The 26,294-nt window shown below is 42.0% G+C and overlaps 1 protein-coding gene across 1 annotated transcript; it reads right to left on the reverse strand.

Annotated features, from left to right (window-relative positions):
• Window positions 1-26,294, reverse strand: sdc3 (syndecan 3). The gene is made up of 6 exons (XM_042077543.1): window positions 25,914-26,294; window positions 7,347-7,434; window positions 6,043-6,341; window positions 5,422-5,940; window positions 4,700-4,928; window positions 1-2,318 (listed from the first exon to the last, which is right to left on the reverse strand). Exons 1-6 carry the CDS (start codon window positions 25,965-25,967, stop codon window positions 2,152-2,154), a joined length of 1,356 nt encoding a protein of 451 aa, XP_041933477.1. The 5' UTR covers window positions 25,968-26,294; the 3' UTR covers window positions 1-2,151.

Here is a 26,294-nt window from a genome sequence, read left to right on the forward strand (position 1 = left end):
GATTTTCAGGTCACCTAATCAGGTGTTTTATTGAGAACAGAGTGGCAAGTTAGTGAATGTGGGGAGAGCCAAAAGCTCACCAAAAAAAGACAACTTTAAAAATGCTAATGTATAAAAACACAATGAGCGACCATACCAGTTCCACACGCGTGTGTGTGTGTATGTGTGTACACACATGCACTCAAAAACATAAACACTGTAATGCTTGGCCTCATATTTGGTTAAGGGTACAAACATCCAAAGTTTACATAGAAAAAAGACAGACTCATAGAAACCAGTCTTTCAGTTTCACACACACACATTCTACAAACAAGGGTGTCTGTGAGCACTAGACGTTCTGCAGTAGGCAGACATCTGTGTGTACATGTGTGTCAGAGGTCAAACAGCACATAGGTGGGGCCCGGGCCAACAGGTGGACCATGTCAGCAGTATGTAAAAAAAAGAAGAGTATATGTACAGTATAGACTTTTACAGGTCAGAGAGTGTAACGTTGTGTATGGATTGGGATGAGCTGGATATGAGGACACACCTGCTGCAGCAGGATACTTCCCAGCCAAGGCGGCATCTCACACAAATACACACACACACACACCACCATCGGAAAGGAGGATTTAGTCAGAGTCTGACAAACATGCCCTGGTGGTGTATGTGTGTGTGTCTGTGTCTGTGTTTTTGTGCTTGTGCTCCCTTAAGGCTAAGTAGTGTCTCTTTCATTTGATATCCAATTTGAAATGAAACACGTCCAACAATTACAAAAATAATAAAATAAAATAAAATAACACTAACTAACATGCATTCAAATATCCAAATCCAGAATCTATCCAATCAGAGTGATAACACATCTTAAAAAAGTTTGGGTTTCCTGTAGCATTCAATAACGGTACAGGCAGGTACAGACTTTTGCTATACAATATTGATGACCTAGAGATATGCCCAATGAGATCTCTTGACAATTGCTGATAGTTGATATGTCACAAGAAGACCAAAAGGAACCATGAAGCTGCATCAAGATGCCTTGTGAGTGTATGTGTTTGTGTGCATGCAGTTCTGTGTGTGTGACCTGAGCCCGTGGAGATGTATCTTATGAGCTTAAATTAAAGAACAATGTGTATTTACAGATAAACTTTATTTTACAGCTAATACAGCCCCTTTACCCACTACAAATAGAATATTCACCATTCCCCCACGACCCATGATATATTGTTATTGATTATTATCATCATTATTATTAATACTATTACTATGGATAGCTAATTGTCTTTGTACAATGCAGAGGATGCGTTCAATCCTCTTGTTTCTGAGTGTCACTGACCAGTTTTATAAACATTCCTGGACCTATGTAAACGTTCTTTAAGCTTCTGTCTTGATACAAAAGGCCAGGTTCACTAACACCCACCCACCAGCAGAGGGAGACATTGTATATGTGTGTTTATATGTCTGAAAGAGGAAAAGAATGAGAGATTCAGAGAGAGAGAGAAAGAAACACAGTAGAGATTGTTCGAGATGGCGGTTAGTGTGAAGTTGACCTGCACGCGTGGTCAGGGAAAGGTAAGTCTGCCAGAGCTCACCACACTGACCCGCTGACCCACACTCACGTCTCCGTTCCTTAAGTCTCTCATAGCACCAGAGGATTGGAAGGCACCACTTGACCTTTCACCTCAACTGATCTCCTCATGTGCTCTAGACACTGCTCAGCTGTCTGTGTTTCTGTCGTATTGCCATGTTTTTTATTGTCTACTTTCATGCGATAACAAAAAAATAATGTTTTAAAAATAGTCATTCAAGATTGACCAACTCTAGACACTCAGCTACTCCAAAACACTCCTAGATTTCAACTGTCCCTATCAATCCCAACCCACCCTCCTTTCAATTTGATTTAGATTTCTATTTGTTCACTTGTATTTGTCGATGGAAAATAATTAATCTCTATGGAGACAGAAACTCTTACGGGAGACAGAAACTCTTCTGGGGGACAGAGGCGAGAACAACAAGGGAGGTCAGACAAGGAGATGAGAGAAAAGACGAGGAGAGAAAAGCGTAGCTAAGTAAAAGACTTACAGAATAAATTACAGAACTTATTAGTCGTAATATGTAAACCTTTTCAGTTGATATGTGTGTGTGATGTGATGTGTACGTTTGTGTGTGTGTGTGTTATGCGTAGAACTCCTCTTGTTTGTCAGGCTTGTGGTAGGTGACCGTGGCTTGCTTGGGCTCCTCCAGCGTGTAGCTGCCCTCGTCCTTCTTCTTCATGCGGTACACCAGGAGCATGACCAGGAAGGCAGCGAACAGGGCGCCCACCACACCGCCCACGATCACCGCTACAGACACAGGGAGAGAGGGAGCGGTCCGAATCACACACACACACCATCAACACTATCATGACAGAAGAGCCACTGACACCTCTGCATTGCAATACAACTGCTGATGGGAAGTCTATAGGCTGTTATACTCGCTCCTACTATAGTCTATAGAATGTATAGAATGACCTCTACAGAGAGGGAGACCGAAAAATGTTTAGGACCATATTATGAGACTTGGTAAGTGGTAAAAATGTACCGATACCATCCATGCGTACACTGGAATGCTCGATAGCTAGCACGCTCATCAACTTGCATTGACGTCTGGAATTAAATGCAAGTGCAAGAGCACACCAACTAGCTAGCGGTCCAGTTCCAATTCAGGAACACTCGAAATTGTATGTTACTGGCCACAAAGTAGAGCCCTTGGAGTTCAGACGGAGACAAGTTAGCATTTTTCTCAGAAAGCAGCGTCTATGTGGCCACAGAAGCATGTTTGGAAAGGCATCTGGACAGGGTTCTGAAATGGCTTGCAGAGATTGTTGCAAGGATTTCAAATGGAACTGCCCCAAAGGTCTTGTTCCCTACTGGAGAAAAGGGGGGGTGTTGGGGGGGTGGGGGGCCAGGGCCGGGGAGTGCCTGGAAGGAAGGGGTAAACAGGGCTTCATTATGGGCACTGTAATTACTGCAGAACAGCTTATTAAGAAAACGGTCCTCCTTTAGCTGTCTTTTTTTAAACAAAAGGGCATTCAACTGCTCACACACACACACACACACACACACACACACACACACAGTCTTTACATAGTTTTACTCTGTACTACTGGTTTAGTTGGTCTAATTTAACAGATCGAACTGTACTGGTCTTTCAGAAGGTTGCAAATCTAATAGTACTGCAGCAGACAAATACAGGGATACTAACAGGAGCTTTTTAACTTTCTACAAACTCAATAAGCACACCATAGGCACGGTCTAATGTGACTACAAATCATCTCAGATTTCTCCTCTTTACCTATTACCAGGAAATCAGCAAAGACCACTGCAAAGAGCCCACCAACCAATACAGCTGAGGAGACATATCAGATGAGAGAGAGAGAGACTGAGAGTGAGGAATGGAAGGAGAGTCAGTGAGCAGAGTCAGATGGCATTCCATTCCGTGACAGTAGAGGAGTTAGAGAGAGATTTTCCTTGAAAGGAAATTTAGATGTAAACAATCATGTGATGTTTGCATTTGCTGTATATATTGTTTACTTTTTGACATTAAGATCCCTGGGGCTGTGTTTAGCTGTTCAACATGCTGAGGAGCATGCCTCTCCTGATATAAAAGTCACTGGAAAATATCTAGACTAGAATAACCCATCTACTATTATACTCCTCTATAGTAACACTCCTTCTAGTGTAACAAAGCAAAGAACAGGCTATAGTCATACCTGTACTTACAGTACAGTGCACTTGTAAAGATGGGCAAGAAAGTGTATTGTCTGTCTTAAGTGAAACCCTTATCTTGTCATTTGAAGTGCAAAAGTCCAGAAGTACACACTTCAAAAGACTATGGAGGGAAAGAAAGAATCCAAGGCACTCTTCTTTTACAAATCTATTAATTCATATCTAATATATTCCCTGTATTATATATATATATAAATTATAAAGCCTTTATTTCAATGGATATTTGATAATTGAATTTTTAAAAACATGTAGTATATATGTGAAACAAAGCTGAGTGGCAACCCAGTTGTGGCGACACAAACAGCCTTCTTCAGGGTGTCAAAACTTCAAAAGCATTCTGTAACATAGAGTAGTCTTATATCACCATCATGGATAAAGCATTCTGTAACATACAGTAGTCTTATAACACCATCATGGATAATCTGTACCTTTTCTCAGAAGAAAAGATCTGGTGTTTCAGACCACCGGAGGCTAAAACCACCTACTGACCGTTTCCACTACGTCCTACGTTCAGGAGAGTAACCTAATGCCTGGCAATTAGTGTGCATGTGCATGGGCCTTCCCGTCAAAGCAGTCATTATGCTTGGACATGGTGAGGTCATCTAAGAAGTGCAGAAATGTGGCTACCACCCAAGAGTCCCAAAAGTTTGAACATCAAGTCCAGCAAAATGTCTTTAAAATGTAATAGTTCATGAGTGGTTTTGATGCACGGATGACTGATGAAAATGTACAGCTATATGGAAAAAGGAATGATGAAATTAAACGACAAGATCCCCTTTTGAGGTAGACGTTCTTGTCCTGACAGTCACTCTTTCAAAAAGCTGTAATTCTTTCTGTTACTGCACCCAGCATCACCCTCAACGTTGTGCAACACATACTGCAGATTTGTATACTGTATTTTGATACGAGATTAGTTAAGGGTGTCTGAAAAGATGGGCTGTTATATGAATATTCACCTATGAGGACTTCTTTCCGCTCCAGGATGTTCTTTTGTGGGAGCTGAGCGGCCGAGCTGCCCACCGTGTCCACTGTGTTGCCCGACAGGTCAGCCTCGGCCCCCTGCTCTGGCACACTTCTGTCAGTTCCCAGGTCGTTGTCCTGGCGACTGTTGTTGTCACGAATCTCAAAGTCGTCACTGGGTGCCACCGCCACTTCATTATTCACCTCTTTGTCAGATGCCTGCGTCTGAGGAAAGATAACAGGTGTGTGTGTGTGTGTGTGTGTGTGTGTGTGTGTGTGTGTGTGTGTGTGTGTGTGTGTGCGTGTGTGTGAGTGTGTGAGAGAGAGAGGGAAAGAGAAAGACAAACCCCAGAACAGAGATCTAAATCAGATAAACAGTCTACTGACCCCAAGTGTCCCTGACCCTTGCCTTTTCTTCCTATTCCTCCTGAGCCTCTATACTTTCATCTTTATCTCTGTGACATATTGGATATATTTACAATCCAACTGATCTGAAAGATGTCAATGATAAACTTTACAACCATCTAGTAATCAGGTTTATAATGATGGCCCTTCTAAAAAAATGCACAAATGAGCAAACAGCGCAAATATCCCTGTCATCTGTTGCCAATGTAAAAACAAGCTGGAATCAAGTTCATAATTGTGTGTGTGTGTGTGTGTGTGTGTGTGTTTGTACCTGTGGAGGTGAGCTGGAAGCTGGCACTGTGAGTGTGTTTACCTGAGTTGTGAAAGTGGTTTGGATGATTGTGGTACTTTCAGTGGTGGCTGGCAGAGGGGGTGTGGTTTCTTCCTCCTCCTCATCCTCCTCCTCCTCCTCTATTTCTTCATCGTCGGCAGCTTCTTGTGTCGGGGTGGTGGGCTCGGTGGTGACTGGTGGGAACGTGCTTGCGTCATTGTACGAGGGCGTGTCCTCCTCCGTGGGAAGGTTCTCCGTCGTCGTGTCCCTGTCCCAGGGGATTGTTGGGAAGGGTTGCCTGGGCTCATCCGTGAGGAAAATCTCCTCCTCTTCCTCAGCGGTGCTGAATTCCTCTGGGCCACCAGAGGGGGCTAACACATCAGGAGCAGGAGGTGGAGCTGGACTTGTGGTTACCATAGGAATGGAGGAGGCCCACGGGGAAATTGTTGTCCTCTCTCTCTCCCTCTGCTTCTCTTTCTCTCGCTCTGCGACCCTCCCCCTTTCTCTTTCCCTCTCTTGCTCCCTGTCCCTTTCTTTCTCCTTCTCTCTTTCTCGCTCTTTAACCCTCTCTCTCTCCTTCTCTCTCTCCCTGGCCCTCTCTCGTTCCCTCTCTTGCTCTCTCTCCCTCTCTTTCTCCCTTTCTCGCTCCCTCTCTCTCTCCCTCTCTCTCTCCCGCTCTCTCTCTCTCTCCATCTTCTTTCTCTCTCTCTCCTGCAGTAGCTCCTGCTCTCTCGCCCTCTCCTCCTCCTCTTGCCTCTTGGTGTCCTCCTCCTCTGTGAAGTTCTCCTCTGCACCACTGGCTCTGTCGGTAGCAGGGGAGGGGGATGGAGTGCCGCTGGGCTCAGGTGCTGGGGGGGCAGAGGGGGCATTGCCCGTTGCCTGGGTGGTGGAGAGAGGAAGGGGCTCGGGAGTGGTGAAGGACGCACCCAGCCTCGTCGGGTTCACCTCCATATCAGGATCGACTGAGAACGAGATGGCGACAAAACAGGGGAGCCGGGAGTGAGACAGGCAGGCAGGGATAGAGAGTGGACAAAGAGACACAAGACCACAAGACCATGCCCCAACACCTGATTTGTCTGTTTAGCCCCACTGAGACACACTCATGGATGCAGCACTGGGGCACACAGGACTATGTTATCCACCTAAAGTGCTGTGGAATGCACTTTATCGGCATACAGTAACACTGAGGCATTCCAGACACACTGTTCCCCACAACATGTTTTCAATTACCTCAGCTTTGATGTGGTTTGTGTGTGTGTGCGTTCCATGGCCACATGTTACTAAATGCCAACACAGTTGCACAGTAAGTCATTCATATTTGGACTTAACAAACTTTTTTAACCAGCATAAACGTATCAAAACAAAACAATGTAGCATAGAAAAACACACAAACTTATGATATGTAGAATTTGCACGTATAGATAGAACACAAATAACTATATTCAAATATGTGAATATTGTGTGACACACAGGGGAACAGACTTTAAATAAGACACAGCACATACACAAAGACAGACGATCCACACCCAGATTCCTTCTGATTAACTGATCTTATTTACACTAATCAGATTACTACAGATCAGATGATCACACACACACACACACACACACACACACACACACACACACACACACACACACACACACTTAAGACAACAACCCAAATAACAGAGCAGAGAGCAATTCATAATGTTAGGTACATTGTGAGTATGTAGGGGCCACATGTGAGAGAACATGGAGTCCAGGCTAATGTTTGCTCAGTAACCTATGTGTGCTGGGGTGGGGAGTGGATGTATGTGCATCCATGAGTCCTGCTGGTATAAGAAGTGACAGCTGTTGTCTTAAAATCTGCAGTGTAGATTCCTGGTACAACCACCAGCTGGTCTTTCTCTCTCTTTCACACACACACACACACACACACACACACACACACACACACACACACTCGGTCAGTCACACAGACTCACAGCCTGAGCCAGAGCCGGAGAAGAGATCCTCGTCGTCATAGAACTCGTCCGTTGACCCCTCGTCATCTACCAGGCGACGTTGCTGAGCCTGGGAGAGAGAGAGAAAGACAAAGTCTAAGCCCTTTCATACTCTGAACTCAATTTGCCTTATGTGATTGAGAGAGAGCAAGAGAGAAAGATGGAGCGAGAGAACAGGAAACAGCAGGAGAGGGATATAGACACAGCAGAAGAACTAGAGGGGGTCGTATTTGTGAGAAGAGGAGAAAGTGGGTGAGGTTTTTTCATGGTCAGGATAGTTGTTATGGGAAACCAAAAGTTACCCACCACCCCCACCCACCCGAGCAACCAAGCCAACTAAGACAACAATCTAGGACTTACATAACAAGTAAAAGACATCAAATAGGACTGTTACAAATGTCAAGTAAATATCTAACAATCTGCCAACATTTTAAATTTAAAATAAGATTAAACATATATCAAGGTGATTATATATTTTAATTTGATTTAAATGTAACCACACATTTAATGGTTATGTTCAGTGAGTGTTAAACATTTGAGTAGCTTGAACTACTCTAAATGGACTACAGTTTAAAAATTATTTTTGATTTGGTAAAATTTCAATAGCCATTGTGAGTGTCTTTTTTTAGACAAATATACCGTGAGTGAGGGATAATGACAGATCCAAAGAAGTACACGACAGGACCCCTACTTTGCTTTTTTAACACCTTCCAATCTTCTGAGAAAGGCTTTTGGAACCTGGCAGCAGGGATTTAGTCCCATTCAGCCGCAAGAGCATTAGTGCAGTTAGTCACTGATGTTGGGTGATAAGACCTGGCTCACAGTCAACATCCATCCTAATGGCGCTCAATGGGGTTGAGGCTCCATGAGGACTGGTTTTGTTCTTCTGCACCAAGCTCTAGGAGCCAATTCTTTAAAGAGCTCTCTTTGTGCACAGAAATATCATCCTACTGAAATAGAAAAGAGAAACCACCACACTGTTGCCACAGAGTTGGAAGCACACAACTGTCTAAAATATTACTGTATGTTCTACCAGAAAGTTTTCCCTTAACTGTAACTAAGGTGAAGAACATCCCCAAACCCTTATTCCTCCTCCACCACACTATAAAGTAAGCATTATACATTCAGGAAGTAACTGCTCTGTTGCAATCAGGCAAATTTCAAATTTTCCATCACACTGTGAGGCCAGAAGTGTGAGGCCAGACAAGCCGTCTGCTCCAGTGTGTTCTAGGGTCCTGATGGAGTGCGTCACATCAGCCCAAACAGGGCTCTGAGTCCAATGGAGTGCTACATCAGCCCAAACAGGGCTTTGAGTCCTGATGGAGTACTTTACATCAGCCCAAACAGGGCTCTTGAGTCCTGATGGAGTGCTTTACATCAGCCCAAACAGGGCTCTTGAGTTCTGATGGAGTGCTTTACATCAGCCCAAACAGGGCTCTTGAGTTCTGATGGAGTGCTTTACATCAGCCCAAACAGGGCTCTGCTCTGCATTGCATGTGGTAGTCTTGGCCTTGTGTGCCACTGCTCAGCCTTGTCCCAAAGACCCCAGTGCAGTATTACAACAGAGACACACTATGAGCACTTCTGCACTTTGCAATCCCATTCTGTGAGCTTGTGTGATCTGCCACTCCATGGCTGATCTACTGTTGATCCTCAACATTAACATCAAATCTAGCAGGGCAGAAATTTGCTAGACTGATTTACTGAAACAATGAAACATTCCATGATGGCACCTCTTTAAGTCTATTCAGTATGAGCTTTAGTATGACGATTGACTAAACCATTAATCAGAGGAGTTTACAAGGCAGTGCGCTTTTATTTTTATCCTTCTGTCAGCAGAGAATTTGTCTTAGGAATTCTGACCAACTGATTAGAAAGCATATCAAACCATCAATTATGAAGCCACTAGTAGGCAGAAACCAAAATTACATACTTTGACTCAAAATGTATACTTGCATACATACATATAGATATATTGAAGCTGGGCAAAAAAACAATGTGTGTTATAAACATTTCTGACACAGTCACCCAGTTAATTCCAGGCCTACAAAGAAATATACAGACATTCATTGCCATTATCAGTTTCAAACAAACATTGGTCTACCCTTTAAGGTGTGGTCCTTGACCCTAGTTTAAGATGGTTGATATCTGTGCTGACCTGACAATCAAATACGCCCCTCCCTTCAGAGCTCCTAAAGTAAACTTTAATTGGCTGCAGTTGTGTTCAAATCACTTTGTTTATTTGTCATTCACAACACCAGAACTGTGTATAAACACCAATGTGTTATAGTGCAAGCACTGGGCAGAGTTGAAGGACCGTGAGAATACATTTTACTATATTCTGTTCATGTACATTTTCATTGGCTGAGACTTGCTTCCGCTTCATCTAGGTGTAAAAGCAATCTCTAAATAGAATACAAATTCAGGACTCAAGGCTAGGATAAGAAGAATAATTCATTTTGAGTTGATCTGTTCTATAACTCATCCAAGTCCACTGTGGTGATCTGGATGAAAATCCTGTGTATATCCTTTGTCATGTTTATTTTTGTAAGGATTAAAGTGCTGTTGACATTCTACAGTCTACAGAGTCATTAATATTAGACATTTCACTAGCCTGCCTGATGCAGTGCAGGTCTTCTGTCTTGTGCAATGAATGTTAAATATGCCTAAATGCATAGTGTGAGCAACATTTCATGAGATCTGGAATCTATGACTAATGTTAGTATTTCAGAACTCGGGCCTCTATTGAGCCATTTTCATGTTCTGCCAGAAAGGCTGAAGTCTTGTTTTTGTTTTTGCATTACAATTTACAATTGCACAATGGTGATACACATTATAATGTTTAACATGCCTCCAAGTTATTTTGGTTTTGTGCACAATCCTCTGAATTTCTAAATAAAATGTGCAGTTTCATTTGAAAGGATCTTTTGCCAATGAACATGATATTAGCAAATAAGAAGGGAGTGTAGTTTGCATCCATTGACATTTCACATAACAGTTCAATTAGTCTGCTGCTATTGGATGTATTATCAATTGTAATGATCTATATAGATACAGGTATCAAAGTCATTTTGACTATCCTATTGCGTGAGGCAAACACTGTGAACAAATTACTCTTTCGTGAGTCTGCTTTGCAGTAAATTTTAGTGTACAACTACAAACATGTTCATATGGTGACTGACTAGGCTTTAGTATCAAAGTGTATATACAACTTTAATACACAATATACAACAATACAAAAAAGCGACTACTGCACATTTTTGCCATCCTATGAGTGACATTCAAATGAGTTGACGGCCATTATTTTCAAAATTAAGAAACCACTGCAAATTTGAATAAGACCATCAACTCATTCGAATGTCACTCCGCAACCTTGAGATGAAATCAGAAAAATGTGCAGTGGTTCTTATTGTTTTCCAGAGCTGGGGCGCGTTTCCCAAAACCACAGTTGCTAACTAAGTTAGCAACTTTGTTGGTTGCAATGCAATTTCCCATTACTAACCAACTAAGTTACAGGTTAGCAACTATGGTTTTGGGAAACGCACCCCAGTATGTGATGAGATATACTAATGTAGTAGGAGATGGACTGCTGTAGCTGTGACAAGACAGAGCATCCATATCTAATCACTCTCATAGGGCTGCACCCATGACCTTCAGCCAGCTCTTTTCTGTACTTGAACAAATAATGGGGGAAAAAGTTATTTTGCATCACGATAACATAACCTTTTTCACTGAGTTTATTTACCAGCAGCACGTGCTGTGATAGAATTCGATTTCTCTAGGCTACTGTATTTGCCATATTAGGCCTACAGTTTAAGAGTCTCCTACACAATCTGCACACATGCTGGCTCATAATGTTCATTCTGACTGAATAACTGCAGCAGGATCAGGAATGTTATTTCAGCAGAAAATCAGTTGTAAATAAAATAATCCTCATAAGGGTCTATAACTCCTCCAAGCCATTTAACATTTTTGTACAAAAATATACACAAAAACACACAAAATATGTCTGAGCACTGTTTTACTGCTCTGTAGTATCTTATTGATAGTAGTTTCATGCTATTGTGTATGTGTGGACAGCTGTTTCTTAGCGACAATCCTTAATCCCAACAAGCAATCCCACAATCCTCTGAGATTAAGAGCATGTCACAGACACATATGGGCAACAGGACTGGACAGAGACGTAGACTGGTGTCCCTGCTGTTTGATCTAGCCTATTGACCTTGTTAATGGGAAATCCAAAGCATGCTGGGTAATATTTTCAGCATTTCCCCCTTGATCAGCTGTTTCTCTTTGTTGTACTCTACCTCACTTGTAATTCCCTTTGGACATAAGACTCATCCAAATGAATACATAGAGCAGATGTAGAGACTGAGAAATATCAACAGCCTTGTGTGCATGTGTGGGTATGCTGCTGTGTAGGGATGCCTGTGTGTGTGTGTGTGTGTGTGTGTGTGTGTGCATGTGTAGGTATGCCGCTGTGTAGGCATGCCTGTGTGTGTGTGTGTGTGTGTGTGTGTAGGTATGCTGCTGTAGGCATGCCTGTGTGAGTGTGTGTGTGTGTGCGGGTGTGTGTCAGTGCTCGCTGTGTTTGAGGGGTGCTTACTGAGAGTCTAGTCATAATCTGAGTGTGTGCCAAACTACACTACACTATTTTAATCATTTCCATTCTGTATAGCCTGCAGTGTTTCTGCCCCCCTAGCTAGCCCAGACCCTAGACATGTCACTGCTAGCCCAGACCCTAGAGATGTCACTGCTGGCACCTTTGATAATTGGAAACTTCCCATCCATAACTATCAGAATCATCACCCTCGCAAGGTGCTGTTCTCAAGACATCATGAAAATATGTGGGAAAACAGTGAGACATAGCAGATGAAAGCAATATAAGCAAACAATTGTCGGCAAATATCCGGTACAAATTTGCACCGCATCAGATAAGAAAGCCAAAGTCCGTGCTGTTTTGATTTGACACACCCAGTAAATGGAGAGATAAAACTAAAGTGGGAACAAAACCACGGTAATCACTGCTGCTGAAGGCTGGCGTGGATAATATGGCCCCGTCATAATCTCATATCCTATCATTTCATTTGCAACTGCCAGCTTTTATTAGTTACAGCACATTTTAGATATCAAATGTTTAGTGATATAAACCTAGCATGTGACAGTTTATGAAGGCATTGTTATGTGGTGGTGTAGTAAAGTGGTGGCACAACATATTAGCTTGTCATGTTCCCCTTAGCTGTTACTAAGTCTGGTGTGGGACATCAGTCCACAGTGGAAACAGCATGCATGTGAAAGGTGCATCCGTCTCTCACCCCCCCCAGTGGAAATGACTCAGAGTGCCAGTGGTGGGCTTCCTCTTATTCATCTTTATTGCCTTGTTATGCACAGTGTGTTTGCGCTCTTAAACATAAAAACTATTAGGATTTTATTCATGCAAGATATTCTTTACGCAACCTCTTCATGAGAACTGCATGGTGATTAAACAACCAATATAGAAACATATTGAGAATCAGCGCTTTCATACCCAATTACTTCAATATGATCCTCGCAATGGGAGCCATGAGTCCATTTAATAACAGTACAAATATTGCAAATGCCAATTTTAGTATTTCAAATAGATATTGGAAGCCATTAACACAAACCAACAAAAAAGTAAGTTAGACGACAAAATGACATGTCGTTTTTACAGTTGCAAATCATTCTGATTATGTTAAATAAGATAAACCTTTATGGAGGAAACAATGGCAATACAATAGCAGTGACATGGGTAAGCGCATAGGAATTTGTGGATACAAGCCTGAGCACTATACAAATGTGCTGTTAAGTTGCAGTCTTGGAGTAATGCCAGAGTGCCATGTCCATGGAGTGTAAAGGGTTTTGTGTTAAATAAGTCCCATATGCATCTGTTTGTGTATATTGTCTTGATCATGCACACTAGCAATATTAAGTGTTTAGTCTAGTGAAAATAAGCATGTGAGATATGTGAGTGCAATAAGAGTGTGTTTTCTGAAGGCTGACCTGATTAATGGGCTCATGGGCCCTGTGTGTGTGTGTGTGTGTGTGTGTGTGTGTGTGTGAATGGAGTCTCTCTCCCTCCCTCACGGCTGCCTCTCCGGGGCTTTATGAGGTGTCTGGCGTTTCTAAGAAACTTTTCAGAGTCGCTAAAAAATGCAACATGAACAGAGGGTTGGGACACTGCCTTTGTGCATGTGAGTGCCTGCGTGAGCTTCTGAGCTTTGATTTGCATGTTTATAAATGTGTGCACTTGTTGAAAATACATTGCGTGTGTGACAGTGGCATCTAAAGTGAGTAAACAGGGAGAATGTCTATGTGGATTACGGGCCCTGAACATTAAATCCCATTTCACTTCACCCTGCCAATGGTGCCACTTCACATCAAAGCTACTTCAATTTGTACACTAATAAAAATACATTTCTGTACAGAGCTTGTCAGGCAGCGGACCTGGAACATCAAACATGCAGAGGAACCCCCTTTTTAGTTTGTTGTGGTTTTACTTTGCAGTTGGTGACTTTGCATTCAGTAAAATGAAAATATATTAGAAAATGGCTGTGTACTGGGCTCCCATGAATCACCTATTTCCTTTCAACAATGAATAGAAAATGGAATAATTTGTGGAAGGAATACAAAACTCATTGTTCAGCTCAAGCAAATATTCCACCTGGAATGGAATGGAATATTAGCGAGGCCCTGTCATAATCCATAGCTCACAAGAAGTAACATGCTGAAGCCTGGATGGAAAACTTCCTCAGGGAAATTAAGTTGGTGAAGAGAAAAGCGATGGGGTCAGTTACTTTGGTCAGGTTGGACCCTACTGCCCTGTTGCAGTGGTGGAACACTGTGTTCTAACAGGGTGAGACATAAAAATGAAGCTTTTCATTTTTTATGAGACTGGTCCCAGTGTGGTCCCAATATCCCCAGACACATCCGTGTGAAGTCAGCGGTAATAATATCAGAATTCTGACCCTGACTGCCCCAACGCTTTATTTCACAACCACAGACTATTCCCAAATTGGCCTGGACTCCACCAGTTTGCTTATGTGTCTGCTCATCTCCCCAACACACCCGACAGGCTATGACCACAGTGTCAGACAATGGCTGCTGCCAGTTCACCCTTGTGCGTGATACTGGTAGTGGTGAGATGAGATCTCAACAGTGTCGGGTATATAAATGCATGGAAATTAGCAAGGAAACAAGTTTAATCTAAATGTGATTTCTTCATTAACACAACTACATTTGAAGAGCAGAACACTTCATACAGTTCCATACATAGTCTTTAAACCCAGTTGGACTCCAGCTGAACACATACAATTACATGTCTCGTCTCTTGGACAGACAGGCTTAATTATTTATCATTTGATGACTGCTAGCCTAAACTGGTGTTTTCCTCTTTCAGGGTACACAAAGTGGCCAAAAGTAGATAGATAGATAGATAGATAGATACTTTATTGATCCCCAAGGGGAAATTCAGGAAATTCAGGAAGTCAATAGTGGCTTAAAAACCATTAATAAAAATGTTCAATATAACAAATGGAAAAGAGACCAGCCGATAGCATTTTAGCCGATACATACAGTTTATGTATCAGTGTAGTTATTCTTAGACACTTGTCTGCATCAGCACAATATGACAGGATGTTGCTGCAGTGCATATTTGGCCCAGTGGTGTGAAGCCATAGTTCTGTATTTCATGCGTGTATCTTGGCACTGACAACTGGAAAAAGGTGGTCTATTCACACATACTTCCTCAGTGGGACACAGAGCTCATGGCACAAACATGTTGGCCTTTGTCTTCTACAGTGTTAGGGCCCTTCAGACTATGTTGTGAAAGTTTTTAATTGAAACCATTCATGATTGCTTCTTATTCATGATTTTCACTATATGCACATGCCTTTTAACCACACAAATATCCATAGTCAACAGATGTGCAGTGGAGGGATTCCAAGCTTGGTTAAAGAAACAAAGGCTAGTTATTTTAGCATAACATCATTTTGATGCCTCATTGTTTTCATTGTGAGAGTACAATAAATCACCAACAGATTATTTTTCATGCCTGTTTTTAGTCAACAAGGTGCCAATAATTCTGGAGGGTACTGTATGTGCAAGTATTAGCATGGCCTTGATGAACTGGGTACCTCCTTAGCGCTAAATGGGTGCCCAGATCAAAAGTTTTCAAAAAAATTGTAATTATCCCCAAATCGTTCACCCTAGGTCAGTGGCCTGGGCGGGGAACAACAGCTTCGTGAACACCTTCCCCTTTGCATGATTGGTCATTATAACACCACTAAAACAGCAAATCCAGTGGCAGCTTTAGACAGAAATCAGACTAGAATCCGAACAAACACTTTATTTAATGTGTTCTTAAATCCTGTGTTTTTACACCACTTACACATGCTAGTGCTAATGGTTACTGTAATTTGGAGTGACACTCATACGCCCCTCTCTCAATTAGAGTTCAATCAAACACTTCCAGTCTGCGATGAATGGAATAAATTGTGGTTTGGCAGAGCCAGGCTAGGAGATCCCTGCACTACTGTATCTAGTCAATTATTCAGACTCCTCCCTACAGGAAGTCCTCGAGACAGAGGAGACCCCCACCCTGTCACATACGAACAGAGACAATCTCAAACATCAGTGGGGCTAAATATATCAGCCCTCCATTTAACCCCATACTGACATGGATACAGATGTGTGTGTGTGTGTGTGTGTGTGTGTGTGTGTGTGTGTGTGTGTGTGTGCGTGCATGCTTGAAAGCGTGCGTGTGAGCGCACAAGAACTTTGACATTTCACCACACAGAAAATTTCCGGAGATTTCAAATGGCTCCACCCTGGATATCACAGCGCATTCCCAAACTCTAAACGATCACACTCACACACTATCACACACACATACACACAAGAGCAACTGAAACAAACAAACAAGTAGCAGCACACACACACACACACACACACACACACACACACACACACATCTAACTCAACTGTGGGAGGAGAAGACTACTAGGCACACATACAGCAAGTTAGCTGTTTAGATGTGTATCTCAAAGTAGTACTCAAATCCCAGAATCCTTTGTAGTCTGTCAGATCTTCATGCGCTCTCTCTCCCTTACACACACACACACACACACACACACACACACACACAGAAACATACATACACACACATACACATACACACACACACACACACATACATACACACACATACACACACACACACACACACACACAGAAACATACATACACACACATACACATACACATACAGAAACACACACACACACAATCCCACAAAAATCCCTTTCCCCTTCCGTTCCCTCTCTACTTCCTGCTTTGCCCCTCTGCTCCCCTCCCCCAACAGACTTGTGGGGCAGAATTTTAATTAGCTCTGTGAGTGCTGGAGACAGAGAATGGAGGGATAGAGAAAATAAGAGTGAGAGAAAACAAGAGGGAAAGGAATGATGACAGCAGCTTTAGTTGTCATGGATACAGAGAGCAGGCCTATCCCAAATCTAAGCATCGCTCGCTTTCTTGTCTCTCTCTCTCTCTCTCTCTCTCTCCTTCATTCATCCCTCTCTCCATGGCTGCTCATTTCATTCTCCTTTCCACCTCCAGCCAACCCCATCCTGCAGCCTTTCTATCTCAATATAGGTGTGTGTGTGTGAGTGTGTGTGTGTGAGTGCATAAATAAATCAGTGAAGCACATTTGCCCTGCATCATATGCAAGAGTGAAGTGTTATTAGCACGATTTGACCTTTGGCTGGGTCATTGTGGAGGCTATAACAAACAGCGCGCACTAAGCAGGGACATCTGCTCGGGTGACTCTTAAGTTCACTGGGAATAGAGAACAGAATGTGCCACCTTCACAAAACAAATCAGACGCCAGGCACAGCGCTAGACCACAATAGTGTCATGAACCCTTACAAAACATTCTTCTGACATCAATCTGACAATATAGAAAACACTCAAATTGAAAGATGGCTATATTATGAAACACTGTTTTGGGCATTGTCTTCTTCAGAAAGACAGCATTGTCATCATCTAGTGAGCCATCATGCCCTTTTTGTCACAGCCCTTTCCATGGAGCACCCTCACATTACCGGTCAGTGGCACTATAATAAGAGAGCGTTTTCTAGACTATACACCTCACTTCCAGACAGTCTTCATTGAACATGATCATTATGAAGCACTATCTGGAACTCTATACCCACTTCTATGTTTTCAAAATTGATTGCCACAGAGACACGGGAGTACAGCTGTGTTGTTCTAAACAACAGTGGTCAAGCATTCCACGAGTAACTCAATCTTGGACTTCTGGAGTCTATAATCATCCTTCTTCAGTACTGTGAGCTATGCCAACGCATGGAGTGGACTGGTAGAATGTTCACATTAGATTTGCATTCATTCATTTAGCTGACGCTTTCATCCAAAGAGAACTATCTTCTATAGGAGCAAAACAAGTCAAGACAAGAGTCAACTTAAGTCAAGGGATGTAGATGGAGGAGACACAGGACAGGGCAGAGGGTCATAGATGTGTGTGTACACTGGATTAAGGCCAAATGTCTAACATTGCTGTTTAAGGGCACTGGGGGTTTGTTATTGCTGTTATTCAGCAGTGTGTCAGCAGCACATAGATCACAGCTTTAGCTATGCATTTAAAAGCCTAATCTGCTGTAGGAGGCTGTGACTAATGTGGTGTGGGCTGTGCAAAGCACCCCTACTACTCAACATTATTCAAGATATCCATGACTAGACTGATCTGAATAACACAGTGAACCTCCTTACATAACCATGGGAGTTGTGTTTTGCAGATGGTCTTCCATGGGACATCACGTACCAGCGTAACACTAGTTCAGGTACTGACAGTTCTGGGTGTGTTTTCAGCTCAATTCTGTGAGAAGTTCTGCAAAAACACAGCGAGACACTTGACTCTGCTTAGTCTGGGTAAGTTTACTGTGGGTCTGTTTAAACCTTATTTTGACTGCTTTAATTTGGAATGTGCTGGAACATCCTCAAGGCTAGGACGCTAGCAGATATAGCCATACACAGATATGTGTTGTGGCCTCTGCCCTGTATAAGCACCCACACACACACCCACACATCCACCCACCCCCCCACACACACACACACACCCTGATGTTGTGTGTTTCAATTGTCTTGTCCATTCTTCCATTCCTCAGAAATAACAGCAAAGTACTTCTTCAGTCCAGAAAATGTTGACATGTAATGAATGATTCAATGTTGTCTATTTCCCTACCATACGTAAGGTGCTGCTACATTTACTCTAGAAGCATCATGACAATGCTATTGCAAAAGGCATAATGATCTAATGGCATTTAGCTTGCTACAAAGTCTGGAAAAGCGAAATAATGAATCCTCTTTAATTGGTAACTGTTGGTATTCCCTGTCCCTCAACCTAAACAAAATATTGTACTGGGCACAGGGTAATGCAAGACGAAGCGTTCAGCCCCAAAAAATACTTTTTTCTCTAACACAATGAAAAGTGTTTGAACCAGAAACAAATATATAGGCCAGAAATAAAGGCCAGTTCCTTTTCATCAACACATCTCCAGTGAGTGTTAGGTTCCTCATTGGTAGTTTTACAGGATATAAAAAAATTCAGAGCGAAGGAACTACTCATTCCATCAGCCCTTGTGAATGATACATTTACTACTACCTAACAAAAGTTTAACATGATTCCTCTTGAATTTAGGACAAGATGACTAACGTATTACTGTTTGCATTGAGCAAATTCAAAGTGGTCATAAAGTCTGAATATGTGTCCATTCCTCGATTCATCCTTTCAGACTACTGGTATTTTGATAAAGGTCTCTCTCTCTCTCTCTCTTTCTGTTTGACTCTCTCGGTTTATCTGGACTGCATAGACCTGAATGATTCGTACAATTGATTGGATAGCCTAATCTTTATACAAGTAGGCAAATGTTCATACTGTTTAAAATAATCCATTTGGTAGTATTTCCCATGTTTGCTGAGCAAAAGTTTTGTGTGAAATGAATAAAGGACTGGCCCATATGGACACCTATCCAAAATTTAAGTTGAGTTGAGATTGGTGATTGAACCAAATAAAAGTCCAGGATATTAACTGAGTTTTCACTGTATTATTCATTAACAAGTTTATTGTTCCTTTTCAACTAATATTGCAATATAATAATCTTCAAGAGAGTGTAGAAGTATCATGCATCATCTTCTACATAAACCAAACCATATCTACTGTAATGCTCTGCGGAGATGTCTAACTAAGCACAGGGAAATTTAAAGGAATGGAGTTAACCTCATCTCTATGTTGTAAGGTGGGAGTTAGTTTCCATAGACTATCTAAAGATAAGATACTCCATCATAGATCCCACAATGAAGAAATTTGCAGTGTTTCGGCGACAGAAGGAACAGCACAATAGTAAAAAAGCACATAGTATGAGTAAAAAAGACATATTAATAAAGGTAAGTACAGGCTAAACAGACAGTGGTGTATTTATCATTAGTGGTGTTGCATGAGTGAAATTGTCAGTCTTGGTGTGTGCAACTTGAGAGAGTAGGCACTTTCCCCTGCAGGAACTTGGGGCTCCTCCCAGGAGACACCAAATATTTACAGGAACGACCCCCAAATGGGACCTTTCAGCCACTCTGTTTCCATTGTGGTGTAAGAGCTACCGCACCTACTTGGTGCAGCTTTTGCTCCAAGCACCACAAAATATGTTTTCCAGCAGTAGCATCAACATTACATTACGTTACATGTACAGGTAGGACTACCCCGATGTCTATTCAGCAGTTGAATTTTGCAATAAAGTAGCCAACGCAGTTGTAATTACTTGATAAATGACACTACTGTTGACTAATAATAAGCTGTATGTTTGCTTACACATTGTATAATACCGCAGTGACCTTAACCGCAACATGCTAACTCCCCTAATTCCCTTGCACTGGAAGGTCAGATGCAAATATTCTGGCTGTTTTGATGGTGCTGTTTTTTGTTTTCCCACTAATGTCTTGTTTAAGCAAAAAGCGTCAACCACCCAACAGTTTCAGGGCCGCATAGATCTCCCCTGCAAATGGCCTTGAAAGAGGTCCTACGGGGGTGGTTCCTGTTCCTGATCAGAACATGCAGAAGGTGCCATGGCTCGCAAGCAGCAGGAAGAAAACACAATGCAGTATCTCCTTGGCACTGATAGGAACAAATAATAGATTTAGTTCTGGTATCATCTTCCGATTCATTTTGTGTATTGTACAGTCATGTGAAGGTCAGATAAACCTATTTGTATCCTTCACTATGCCGTAGGTAGTTCTGTAGTCTTGGACTACAAAACTACAAAAAGTAAGTAAGTTGTATGAGTCTTAAAAACATGCAACTTCACATTATACCATTTAATTTCCGATTCCAAGTCAACAGAGCATATTTAAAAGTGGTAAAAAGCAATTTCATAAAAAAACTGATAAGGGGAAACAGAAAGCATTGAAATGTTTTTGAAGGCTGTTCAGCTGTAAATGGGAAAATCTGTGCTGCATGGCTGAATTTGAGCTGTTGTCGAGTTTGAACTCCTTTAATTCACATCAGACTGCTTGTCTCCACTAGCCAAGATGTGTAAGTACAAGTGTCACAATTTAAACAGTGATCAGAGCACATCCACATCTGATTAACCTGGCAACCTTTATTCAGGGAGCGGCACAACTGATTATTATCTTTGGAAAGAAAATCAGTCCTGAGATCCAAGGTCATTATAATTTCCAAAAAAGGATAAATCCTTTGGTGAATTCAAATAAAAACAACAGTCTGCTACTGGTTTCTTGGCGTGGTTTCATTTACACACTTGGGAAAAGATAAACAAGAAACTGCCAGCTGAGACAACATGAGTTAAAACTTTTTTATGTTTGACTGAATAGATGCACCCGAGACTTCTAGTGAGCTGTGTGATGTAACACACAACGCATTGCAATGAGACACTGGAATCTTGGCTAATAGAAAACTCTGGTGTAAACTCGTCAACATGAAAGAGGTCAAGGCCTTTTTGTGGTACCAAATCAACAAGAATATGAATTGTCAAGATGGGCAAGGAAACAGGACAGAAATGAACAATGAAGCTTCTGATGTGTACATGTCCAAATATATTGTATAGTAGGCTACTTGTTATGTCAAATAAAATCACCTGATTAGATGTAGTCTGTGTTGACTGAAGCACTACATTGTTTCACCTTGTAGAATTGTAAAATCTCTTGATCTCAATTGACGTATCCATATTGTCTGCACAGCACAGATAAATGTCTATGATTCAAAAAATAAACAAGGGGTCCTTGAGACAGATGAAGCTTCTAATCTGATGTATTTGTTTTGACAGTGGACGTCAAAAAGAAACATCCGCCTCTGTTTGAGATCAAGGAGTCCACAACTTGAGATATGAACAACACAATGACTCCAGGGCAGGGCAGAGGGGTGGTAGAATCACAATCACATTAACCTTAGAGCTAGGATATAGGTTATAGCTATTGACTTGGGTTGGTGTTCCATCAAAGCAGAGAATGAATCGTTTTCTCTCATATATCTGGTAGTTTAATTGGCCTTGTAATTAGTATCTTATACCTATTTAAGTTTCTAGTCTGCAACACCAGCGCCCCATGCTCTGCTCTGTCAGCACCAATGGGAGTTTTATTAGAGTTTATTGTGTCTAAGGATCTAACAAACCGGAATCCCGACCTGGCAGAAAAAGACTTAAAGGAACCATATGTAAGATTGTGGCCAAAACTGGTACGGCAATCACTTTCAAAATACTGAAGAGAGGTGTATCCCCCCCCCCCCCACCCCCCGACTCGAGGTTGCCAACCCGGATGGCGAAACACTACTGACTTCGTGATTAGTAGATAGGTGGAGGGTGGCGCATCAGGCCAAAACACAACATGACATGACAAAACACAACATCAACATCAGTTGAGGGCTGCAACTTCACTTTTTAAATGACAATATCCTGGCCGGACTACTGTTGTCAGTGATATAAGTATTTGAAATGAACATGATTTCTTCATGTCTAGTGAAATATCAGGGCCATTTTATGATTAATTGAAATATTTTTCTTACATACGGCTCCTTTAATTATGGTACTGTTTTAAGATCTCAATTATTTCAAAGTCCAGATACCGCAACAAATGTGCATAGAGAATATAGCCCACTCTATATTCTCTATGTAAAGAGCTCACTGCAAAACCTTGCTGTCCATGTTTTAAAACTATTAATTTTTTATTAATTTTGTTTACTTGCACATCAATTGAACATATAAGATCAAGTTATTTATGTGATAAACAAAAGATTTGTATATTTTATAAAAGTGTCCCTGAGGCATTGCAGTTCTTTGAGATAACACATCTTTTGATGTTCACTCTCATGTACACATTATATAGGTTAAGGTTGAAAATTGATTGTGTATAGGCTCATAGTGGCTCATATGAGATTGACTCAACTGGATTGTGGTATTCTTGGGCTCTCCTCCAGTGCATATGTTTATTTGGTCAGAATAACAACCTAGTAATTATTAAGGTATTTGAATATTAAAATATTACACTGACAGGAAACATTTATAGATATTTTTCACAATAATTCACAATCATTCAAATTGATGATGCAGTCTGTGTGAGTTCTTAAGGAAATTTACATCTGTTTGATAAGCCACAATGATTTCACATTCGGCTCCTTTAGACCTTGAACTGACTGCTTTAATCATGAATGTTTTGGAACACCCTCAAGGTCAGACAGAATGTCTAACACACTGCCCCATAATTTTCAACAAATACCATGATCCTGCAGGTATTAGCCTATTCTGTGGTACATATACAGTGAGAGAGAGCTTACCATGCACGGACCTGTGTTAAAACATCTTCTCATTTATTCTGTAAGGTTTCCAATACTTTCTACAATTACAATACAATTTCACCGCATTTCTTTGTAACACTGTTATGAGGTTTAACTGTCTGGATCTACAAAACCCTAGGGGTATGTAAAAATAGGTATAGAGGGGCTTGAATGCTTGGGTTATTTCTTCACTTCAGACCACAGCAATGCTTGCCTACCAACCAGGACTAGTATTGGTTTGGTAAAGGATTGGTTTATCACTGTCCCGCTGACAAGACACTCTTTATGTGGAGTGTTTGACGGTGTGGGAAATATCCCTTCCAAAAAAAATTGCACTTCCTGAGTTTGTTTATTTCTGGTCATACATTCCAAGTATGCACACACACTCTCTTTTACACACTCACGCACACACAGACACACACACGCTCTCGATTTCTCCCTCTCTCTCTTTTCTATGGTCGTCTTTGTGGACTGAGAGACAAAACACTGATTCATTTCTGCAGTAACTAGAGAGAACACGTTGCTTTTTTTACATGAAATGAAATTTCATACACACCCTCACGCTCCACATTCTGCCTGTTTTGCTCACACAGGAGAGCTCTAGGTTAAATATAGAGGGGTCTCTTAAACTCCTGCTTATTCTGAGAAACAACACAGACAAAAAGACCCCAGGATATCAACACAAGATAGAGACCTACGCAAAATGACTGACCCAATTCCCATCAGATGAATGTGTGTGTGTGTGTGTGTGTGTGTTTAGAGAATGCTGCAACTTATTCTTCTATAAACTTGTTCGAGGAAGTCTACAGTTGCCTTTTAAAGACACCCTCAATTTCCAAAGCTCTCCGCCCCTGTTGCAGCCTGCTAAACAAATGCCAGTGGAGGGACAAAAATAACAGGGTACTTCAACTGGCTCAGTCTATAAGCACTAACACAGTCATTTAAAGTGCTGTTGCATAAATATGCTTCTGATATATTTCAACAACTGGTAAAGCGCAAGACAATCTGCAGATATACTGGAACAGGGATTTATATCAGGGGTCAGAAAGAACACTGGGGGACTAGTGAAGAGATGCCCCTAACTGGTGGTCTTTCGCTTTGAAGCATGAACTGAGAATATTTAATCAGATTGTACTTGATTTGTGCGTCATACTTATACATGCGTGCAGAGGGCACACAGATAATCTGAGGGAATCCATATATTTATATTACAGGGAAATCCATAAGACATTATAAAGTAATACGATAGATAAATAAATATGGCAATATAGATATATAGTAGCTTATCACATCTTTTACCTTCATCATGTCCTTTAGGTCAAATGATGAGACAATCTAAGTAAATCAAAGTAAATCTGCACTAGTTCCACTCTAGCTCAACTTTGTTTTAAAGATAGACCTACGGCTACTTTACAAAAGTAAGTATGTGTGTAAAATCTGTTTTAGTCTTTCACACCTGTTCATGCATTATGTTTTTGTTTTTTTCAAGTGTCCATGCCAGTACACTCTTCCCCTATCTACCCAAATGTATGGCAGTAGTAGTAACCCATATAAGGTTTGCTTGTCATTGCTGTGTAGCAGAATAATATTCTGAATTGTACTCAATTTCCCAGTAAAGAAAGCGCTCCCCTCTTTTAAATTAGATGGAGGATAACCTAAGTAGATTAGGCTATCATATTTCCATGGAGGAACATCCAGCAATAGCAATAGCTTAACACCCAATGGATATTGATTACCTGAACACTAGCTTACTAGACATCTTTTTGTCAACTGCGTCATCGAATCTCCCGTAAGGTTTTAAAATATAGGCTATTATCTTAATTTCTCTACTGCCCAAACCCGTTCTCGCGAGAGCTGAAAGAGGCATGGTTCCGCTATCTTGCTTCACTAATCGGTTCACGATGTCGTCATCGACCCAGCCACCCCCTCCCACCCCTCCTTGGTCCCCGGCGGGGTTTAGCACCGCTGTGCCCCACCCCGAGCTTCTGCACCCTGTCTGCCCAGCCACCACCACTACGAACCAAACCCCACCTCCATGCTATGGCTGCGTGTGAGGAGCAGTCGTTAAGATAACCTACATTTTCCCTCAGCTATCCCCTGTGTCAGGTAGGCCCTTCTGCACGTGCGATTGTGATGGAGTAACCTGCTAGTTCTGACGAATGAGGAATATAGGCGTGAGCAGAGGACAGGAAAACAAAACCCAGTGATTGCATAATTAAACAGTAGCCTAGTCTAGTCTAATTAACTGCAACACGGCAATTAAGTTAGATCGCACGCGCTACCCAAACAGGCTGTCTCAGTCTCGCTGGGGGAGGGGAGAGAGGCGACAGTGGGTTCTTAACCCTCCCAAACACTAATACACACCCACACACCAGCACCCCAGCGGATTCTCTAATGCCGTTATCACCATAGCATATCCAGCTCTCATTCACACACTTACTATCTCACGCACACACACACACCACGCACACACACACCACACAAACACACACAGAGTATCCGTATGCGCTCTGACTCGGTAACCCAAACCCAAGGTCCAGAGGACCAATTTCACGCACAGTCACATAACCTACAATCCGAAGAGGGCGTTAGGTTACCCCTTTTAGGCGACGGACTATGCAGGTCCGAGGTTTTCCTAGGAACAATAGAACACAATGGCCAGGAGTACTGCTCGCGCTTACCGATGCGGCATGCCCGTGGAGGAGAGCTAACGCCATCCAGCACACGAGCTTCATGATGCTGCAGCCTCGAGCCTCCTCCGCCCGGTCTTCGGTGAATGAAATAGGTTTTCCTTCAGTTTTAAATATCCTGGTTCAATGAGCGCGACCGTTCCTACATCCAGCTTCCCGTGATCTTGGTCGGTTTAATCCCGCTAAAGCTCATGCGCGGCTATTGAAACCCAAAGCGATCTGTGCGCGGCCTTCCCGTTTTTTTTCTGAAGGATACTAGTTCAGTCTACGAGACCTGCTAGATGCACAGTCGGCAGGCGCCAGACTGCACCCTCTCACTTGCTGCTTTCCTGCCTCGATTCTAGCCTACTAAACGCGTGCAGGATGGTGTGC

Source organism: Alosa sapidissima, chromosome 21 (genome assembly GCF_018492685.1).
Source record: "Alosa sapidissima isolate fAloSap1 chromosome 21, fAloSap1.pri, whole genome shotgun sequence".
Taxonomy (NCBI): Eukaryota; Metazoa; Chordata; class Actinopteri; order Clupeiformes; family Clupeidae; genus Alosa; species Alosa sapidissima.